The sequence below is a fragment of the Lineus longissimus genome, chromosome 18 (assembly GCF_910592395.1).
Source record: "Lineus longissimus chromosome 18, tnLinLong1.2, whole genome shotgun sequence".
Taxonomy (NCBI): Eukaryota; Metazoa; Nemertea; class Pilidiophora; order Heteronemertea; family Lineidae; genus Lineus; species Lineus longissimus.
Window position 1 is genome coordinate 15,199,216 of NC_088325.1, and position 8,305 is coordinate 15,207,520.

An 8,305-nucleotide genomic window follows, 5' to 3' on the forward strand; every position below is an offset into this window, starting at 1 on the left:
TGGTAGTCAGTGTTAGTTGTACATTTCCCCCAAACGCAAATGAACTCACAGAAACCACTTTCAAAACAACAATGTACACTTTATTCACAAGTACTGTACAACTCTAAACTCTTAACTCTAAACACTCTCACCCATATCTGATATTTTACTTGCCCTGGCATAGAAACTGAGGTACAAGGGACGACGGCTTTTAGTCTCATCCGACAGACTCTCGAATGTATTTATGCGTTGTGTAGTAAAGAGAGCCAGGAATTTTAGTTCATTGAAAGCCACCAAAAACCAAACTAAAAGAAACAAAAAATACCACGACGTATAGTTACAACAACAGCAAGAACCACGATATCTCACTGACGCATTCTGATAGCATAAGAACCTCCTACTATTATGCATACATGCCGCTATCACAGCCTTACGTAGGACTAGATAGAAATCAATACGATTACCGCCCTATCCTCCTTCATCACAGGTAAAACAGTTAAATATGACAAGTAGAATCAGTAGACCAACATGTAAACTGTATCACATTGTTTCCTCTGCTTGTAGCATTTAACAACAGTCGGAACATCAAGGAAGCTGTAGTTGTCGATTCCCATTGGGCATTGAAACCAGTAGTAGAAGAGATACAGTTCTTGTTACTCGTCCACCAGGGTACAATGATATAGGATAAGATGAGAACCTTGACAGAAGTCTTACACAACCTGAATACGGCACACACAAAGTGACTACTATCTGTCTTTACTGCTTTCATTTTCTCCTAACTCCGCACTCGACCGGATATCCTGACTGTCTTCTTCCAGTGGTGTTGTATCCTGGTTCTCTTTGCCTTCTTTCCGTTTTCGCTTCCAGTTTTTAAATCGCACGTAACCGTCTTTTGCCTCGCTCACGAATAGCCGCATTAACATCTGAAGAAGACAAAAAAAACCACAGTTGTGATAGTAATAGTAACATCATGACGACTGATCCAGAGATTTACCAGCCTTTTCCAAACAGGCGCCCGTTCTCTTGCTCCGTACTCACCCGTATAAACGGAACAACCATTTCAATACAAGCAATCTTATTGCTTCCTTCTGCCAAATCCAAGTCATGTACTACATCGTTTCGCCAAACAAAACGAAGGTCATGAAAAGAATATTTTTCAATAAGGGTCGTACAGTCTTAGCATCACGATCAAACCATCTTACCAGAGCCGCCACGAGGTCCGAGAGAATAAGCATAGCAAACACCTTGTTCCATCCATACGTAGCAATGATGCCGGTGATGAGGGGTCCGAAAGCCGCACCTAAATGATTCAGTAAAAAGGTACAGATGGAAAGAGAGTCTCCCTTACATCGTAGTAACCTGGAACCGTTTTTGGTAAGGAAATGATCCTCACCAGTTCGATATAATGTGTGCTACTCCTAGAACTACTAGTTCTGAATTTGTTGATCTGCAGAGAGATTTGCCATCACACATCTTTAACAAATTCTAAATGGCGATGACTGTCACTAAAAATGTATCTTTATTGTTGTGACAGAGAAGTGATGATATCGTTTTATGCGAACCCAGATCAGTATAAGCCCGCCTATTGGGATGACGATAGCTTGAGGTGTGGGAGATTGATGATCGTCAAAATTTATTTCTTTCCTCTCGTCTTGTAATAATCTTTGGATTGGTTCCAAATCACATACACTAAATGCCTCGTTACCTTACCTAGAGATCCAGTCCCGTCTATGATAGCAGCTACAGTGGACATGGCCCTAGCATTGCCCTGAAGGCACGGGTGGTTCCCAAGTTCCGCTGACACTGCGGTCGTGATGAGGGCGTATGGCCCGTTCACCAAAAGGCCCGTGATTATTAGAAATGCTGAAACAACAAGCAAGTTGTTATGGCCACTTTTCGTATTATGAATAATGTTTTAACATGTTTGATGCTAGTGATCGAGGGAGGAAAGAAGCACCTAAGTTGATGTCGCATGTTCTCATCAGCAATAAGTATTAACTGCTACACCCATCACACGGGTTCATGATTTTGTGCCATGTTGAAGGACCAGGGTCAACTTCTTTAAATGAGTATTGGCTTGAGTTGATCTGACAATATAGATCAGTAAAGTAAACAGAATTTGGCGGAATTGAAAGCAATTGCTAATTAGTTTTTAAAAGAAGCAATATCTGAAAAAGAATGAAAAAAGCCTTATGAAGAAGCAAAAAGACTGTAATTTTTGGCAACATTAACTAAAATTACTTGAATAACTTTCTTTGAGGTGACTCATTGAAACAACTGCATCATCTAGAATAAAAACCGAAATAGTGTTTGTCGGGTTAGATGATTGTGACCCAACAGGTTGTTACATACAGGACATAAAACACAGAATTCGATTCCCACATGAGAACAAACTATCACTATCAGAAACTGTAGGCCCATGATCATCAACATAAAATGAGTTGCGAGAAAATGTCGCTTTGACCAGTGAAGTATCCTTAATTTGACGGTATCTCAGTGTTGGAAATTTCTAGTTATCAGATTCGACCGGTCAGCTTCTTACCAATTGGACTGATACTCACCGGCATAAAGACCTTGGCTTGTCGAACCGTCGATCTGATAGACGTGAAACTGCAACGAAAAGTGATTTATGTCAATGCATCTTGAAAAGATGATCCGAAGATGCATGTAACATTAGAGGAACATAAGAGCGGCGGGATTCGTTTACATTATAACATAAATTACTTCTCAGTGTCTCCTCGGTACTTTGATTCGGGTATAAGAAGGGATGGTAACCTTACCATGGGCCAGGCAGCAGATAAGAGAAATACTACACAGAGAATGGCCTTTATTCCCAGTATATCTGACAGCAATCCAATCAGAATGCCTCCAAACATCCCTCCGACATCGAACAGGGCAGTGAGTGATGCTGCTGTCTGGGGGTCGATCCTCACTGAAAGGAATGTAGTTCTGTCCTTGACAATGTATGTTTAAGGTTTAAGAGAGAATGGTGATGGTTTTGTGTCGGTGATTTAGATGTGACGAGCATTTGTCTTCGCAGTGGTCTCTGGTCGTCTCTACTTCCTGCCATCTCGCTTACTACCTTAGGAAAGCAACAGTTTGATTACTCTGTCTGTTTCATTCTCTCAATGGATGTACCCAACACGACTGTGGTTTATGCTTTGTATAAGCATGCCAATATTACTCGAGTTAATTGTTCACTACAGGAGGTGGAATTTGGCAGCTAGCTGTACCAGCGGAGAAGAAGTTATGAGAGACTCTCGTCATGCTCTTTGATATTCTGTGTCGGAATTCTTGTTTGGAGCCATGACTGTAATTATTCGATTGAAACCTTACGGGTTTATGAAATGGCAGTGTCTGATGACATTAGAACATGAAGCCACAATAAGGACGGCGGTAATCTTACCTGTCCCGCCAGATGAGATATACTTTGGCAACCAGAACAAGAATGTGTAGCTGACAAGTTTGATGAAGAAAAGGCCGATGGAGAATTCCACCACTCCCTGAAACAAAAACAACACGTAAAGGTCACATGTCAACGTAAAAAAGGAAAGGGCAAGAACAAGATCGACCCGGATTACTTCACGAATCAGAAGTTTTGGTTTGATATGAACATGATTGTTCCAACATTCTTAGCCAGAATCCTAACGGAATCTGAGTCGAAATAATGCAAGATCCTAACGAGAACTACTATTGGGACCTTATACGTTACTGTAGTGTTTTGTACTCCTGAAATACTACTAGTAATTGAGGGCTCTGAATCAGCGCCGTGGTCGGCAGACTTTTCGAAACTGACGGGTATTCTAAGCGCTCCCAAAATACTACTAGTAATTGAGGGCTCTGAATCAGCGCCGTGGTCGGCAGACTTTTCGAAACTTACGGGTATTCTAAGCGCTCCCAAAATAGAGATTGCCTTCTGTTCATCCTTCTTAATAAGGGAAGACTCTTCACTCTATAATAAGAATATACCAATTCAAGTAAGAACACTATGAAGTTTGATTCACAGACGGGGTGCTGGAGCCGAGTATCCACTTTCTTGGCGGGCGCAATCACCATCACCCATCACTCTGACGCACGTACGATTGCATGCAAGTAGTTGTTAGTGCCATTTCAGGGCACAGTGCCCTGGTTGACCCACTAAAGACGTCATCGTCCTTAAAGTGCAATCTGTGAAAAAGCGATTGTGCTTTGATTTGGTCGAGCTGTTCAAGCTGCCTACCGGTTTATCATCCTTTGGCTGAGTTTTCGCATCTTTCAGTGGCACTTCCTCTGTGACTGCTGATGTTCCGTTGAAACCCAATTCTTCTGGATCTAAACCATTGAATAAGAATTACAGTCATTAAGTTTTTAGTACTCCAACTCGTTAAAGCTCTGTTTCGTTACTTAGTCAGACATTGTTCACTGCGTATCTAGTATGCAAGCAGACGCAATAAACTGATTGATTAAGCATAGATATTAACAAACATGAACGGTCAACTGTCTTGTGAAACTTGCGGGAACAGAAATACCTTTCTCTGATAACCAAAGAGAATTCTATTTAAGGAAAAACACACCGTACGGTGCGTTTTAATGATGAAACCGTTACCTTTTATGTTCCCTACACCTCAAGACAGAAGAACAAGATGCCCCACAACTTACATGGTACAATCCAAAAGAAGACCGTCACTCCCATACACATAATCAGCAGACCTGGCACCATGAACGACATGCCCCAATCAGTCTTTACCCATATCCCCGGCACCAGCGCACCAAGGATGTTCCCTATGTTTATATGCGTGTTCCAGATGCCGAGAATCAAACCTTTTCTGAAATTACAGTAAGGAGACTATAACCATACATGCAGTAAAAGAAAAACGTGGCACTTTTTTACACTTTCAAAGGCAACAGTTCTAGCACCAGCGTGTTCATTTACAGATGAGCCTTCCGATTGGCTGTTTGATGGCAATGAAGAATCGGACTGAGGATTTTGAAAACTTACTTTGTATCACCGAACCAATTAGCGACACACGTGACCACACACGGCCAGCCTGATGATTGGGCGAAACCGCCGAGTATCTGAAAGAATATATAATGATTTGTTGACCTCTTTTGGCGACCTGGTGTCGTGCGAATCGTTTCCTCAGATATGTGGTTAGAATGTTTTACACAAAAACATATCTTCACATTGTGGTTCTTAAGACAGACAATTCATCGGGTTATTGGACAAGACTGGTTGCTGATTAATTTGTTATGTCGTTGAAACTTTCATGTGAATGTTATGTTATTCGAACATGAAGAAGATTCCTTCAGGAATATAACGTATTTCCAGCTAGTCCTACCTGAACTGTGAGATAATAAGCGAAGCTGTGTATCCGCCAAACGTGACCTAGACCGAATAATATCACAAAGAACCCGCTGAAGATCATGCCAGCAGTGAGGAAATAACGGATATGAGTCCGCTCGGCGATCTGTCCACTGCAAAGGGAAATAGAAGCTGGCATTCATTTTGTTCTTGGTGCCTGAATTATTTCAGACAACACAGGCAAAACTCTCCTGGATGCCTTTTGCTATGCTAGGCTAGTTAGGGTGCAGAAGGGTAACCCACACAAGCATGTCAACAGCTGGCTCTGCGACGAGGACAAGAGCTCGAACCCACCTTGCACAGATGGCAGACACAGATCATATTACCAAATCAGCGCTCAGTTTATACAAGGGAACATGTATGGAAAAGGAGAGAAGAGAACATCAGTCAGCAGGTCTTACTTAATTTGACACCCTGCTGTCGCAACCTACCTTATGAACAGGCCTAGTGCATAGCATAGAAGGAAAGCATAATCGAGAGTTCCATAAAGTTCCTCATAATTTGACCCCTCTGCAATAAAAACAACAAAATTTCATGCGTTTATTCATTCTTCGTTTGGTCCATCAATCGGCTCTTCTGAGTCAAATGCAACTATTGGTATTTACAGCAACAGAGGGGCCTTTTGTGGAAGGTGTTTCCTCATCCAAGACCACATGACCCTTTTTTCGTGCAACCACGGTTACGCACCAATTGGGGCCAATGACCTATAGCTAGTGACGCCGAATTAGGCATCACATCAGTCATCCCATTAACTGTAAAGCAACATTACCTACCAAACGGGACCCAACTGCATTTTTTCATAAGAATCTCATCTTTTGCAGCAGATGTGTTAGGATATGTGAGCGCACTTTTATTCAATAACTCTTCAAACTCCCCTCGGGTACAATTTCTATGTAGGACACTCTGAAAATCAAGGGGGATGATTGTGAGGTTGGATCATATCAAGTTAAGCCAGTAACTTGACATTATATCAGACTTGGCGAGATCTCAGTTAAGCTTCACCATGGATTGCCTGATTCGCCGCTTTCCTTCTTCCTATCAGGTATTGGCCAATCAGAAGAGCGCTATCATGCTTGTTTGGCGCAGACAGCACGGCCATAATTGAGAACGGGCTGATCAATTGGTCAATACATGTCACCTGACAGGAATTCATAAAATCTTTTTCCTTGAGGCATGTTGCCAATTCCAATGTAACATTATCATTTTTAGTATTATTTCTGAATGTGACGTACCTTTACTATACTAATGGGCAGCCTGGACATATGATATGTTATGTAGATCACAAAGGTATACAACAGTATATACACTCGCCATCTGAAAGAAGGTAGATTACGGTCACTCAAGAAGGTATGAAAGTAAAGAGTGTATCCAAAGAGGGAGTTATGATAGCCACTCCTTGGTACAAGACACAATGTGAATGTTTAGATTTTTCTCAGAGCTTGACTACTGATTGAAGTACGGTGTACATAATGTCCCAATTGTGTCTACATGTTCATCGAGTGGAATGCAGGTCTGTGATACGGTCAGGTCACATTGCTCAACACTCAATAATGAACAGGCAGACATTTGAAAAAATATCACCATAGTCATGCAGGCTACTATAGTATTCCAGTATTTACAGCGTAACGTTTGAACTTACTCGTAATAACCTGGCAATTTTTAGGAATCTGGTCCGTACTTACGATGCCTTCTTGTTGCAATTACAGCAATGCTTTACTGCTCTAATCCCCAGGGGTGGGGCGCAGAGACTATTCCGTGGATCATGGTCCATCTTCAGTGGTTCATCTTCTAAGGGAGGGAAGTGATATCGTAAAGCTCATGTTGCTCAGTTTGGAAATGACTTCTCGACTTGCTCGATGTTTCACTTGCGCGAACTGTCTTAGACTTAAAACACGACGTGAGGGTGAAAAGTGACCTCGTGAATCGTATGGAGCCCGCTCTTTGGAAAAGAGTTTCGCAATGAGTGATGGAATCTTTTGCTCGATTCAATTTGTGATAACACTGAATTTTATCAAATTTGCCAACTGTTGCCACTCACAGGACAGCTGTTGTTATTTTAAACATGGAAAGCGTGTTTGCGATGTGTCATGGCGGAATAATATATAACCATGTCAACCCGCATGACTTGGGCCCGCGTTTATGTCACACTTGAACAAACTGGGATGCCTATTTTACTGAACAAAAAGAGTTGACTTGACTCACCACCTCGCAGTGTCTTCATTCACGATTCCAATATCAAAGATATAAATATGAAAGTAGCCTTGTTATTATTCCAGAAATACCATCATTAGTATTAATATTCCTTGACTTAATTCTGATGTAAACGTTTTAAATCACAAAAGAATCAAGGTTCCTTTTTCCGTAAAAAGGAAGCCACTCTCAAACTGCACGGAGTTCTACACGGCCACATACAGCATAGGCCTTGTCCACACAGGCATGTGTTCTGATATTGCCGATAATATCGAACGCCCAACAGTCCAGGAATTCATCTCCTACACTACTTGATGGCAACAATTAACGAATCGACCAACTCTCGAACCAGTCCCAGCTGCCTCACGCCAATTGGTTTTTGATGATATTTTATAAAGGGAAGGTGACCATTGTTCGAAGTCTAATTAAAATGTCTACTTTGTAAACCGATAAAGTGAATACATTAACAGCCACTGTGACTCCAGACTGATCGATATATATTTCTGGCCGGATCCATTTTCAATTGGTATATCATGTATATGATGCAGCTTTCCAAGCCTTTCCTGCGCTGATATGACGTCAGCGCCAGGTGTCAACACGTGACGTACTTCGTCGGTCGTGGCTCTTCGTTAGGGTTACGAAACTGATTACATGTTATATATATCATTCCCATCTTTTTTACTTGGTGTATTAAGCGTATAAACTGGCGACTAGGCCTATATGCATCTATTCACCATTCGTGTGTGACATGAAGAACGAACAAGTCATTTCCATAGAGCGGGCTACATACGATTC

At 41.7% G+C, this 8,305-nt stretch overlaps 2 protein-coding genes across 2 annotated transcripts in view; one reads left to right on the forward strand and one right to left on the reverse strand.

The window, feature by feature from the left end:
- The window catches only part of LOC135502340 (gamma-aminobutyric acid type B receptor subunit 2-like), a 71,853-nt gene that overhangs the window by 13,757 nt on the left and 49,791 nt on the right, over window positions 1-8,305 (forward strand). The gene's annotated exons all lie outside the window — the stretch shown is intronic.
- LOC135502342 (glucose-6-phosphate exchanger SLC37A2-like) lies at window positions 59-7,944 on the reverse strand. The gene is made up of 16 exons (XM_064795108.1): window positions 7,523-7,944; window positions 7,003-7,108; window positions 6,553-6,634; window positions 6,094-6,223; window positions 5,752-5,830; window positions 5,298-5,433; window positions 4,958-5,034; window positions 4,618-4,784; window positions 4,199-4,290; window positions 3,860-3,931; window positions 3,386-3,482; window positions 2,760-2,911; window positions 2,541-2,589; window positions 1,690-1,842; window positions 1,182-1,279; window positions 59-902 (listed from the first exon to the last, which is right to left on the reverse strand). Exons 1-16 carry the CDS (start codon window positions 7,539-7,541, stop codon window positions 726-728), a joined length of 1,686 nt encoding a protein of 561 aa, XP_064651178.1. The 5' UTR covers window positions 7,542-7,944; the 3' UTR covers window positions 59-725.

Bases quoted from the DNA above. Each gene is read 5' to 3' on its own strand.
- LOC135502342 (XM_064795108.1), bottom strand. The intron at 6,635-7,002 runs GTAAGTACGGAC...ACCTTCTTTCAG, and splicing joins AATTGCAACAAGAAGGCATC to ATGGCGAGTGTATATACTGT. The intron at 3,932-4,198 runs GTAGGCAGCTTG...TTCTTATTATAG, and splicing joins AGCCAAAGGATGATAAACCG to AGTGAAGAGTCTTCCCTTAT.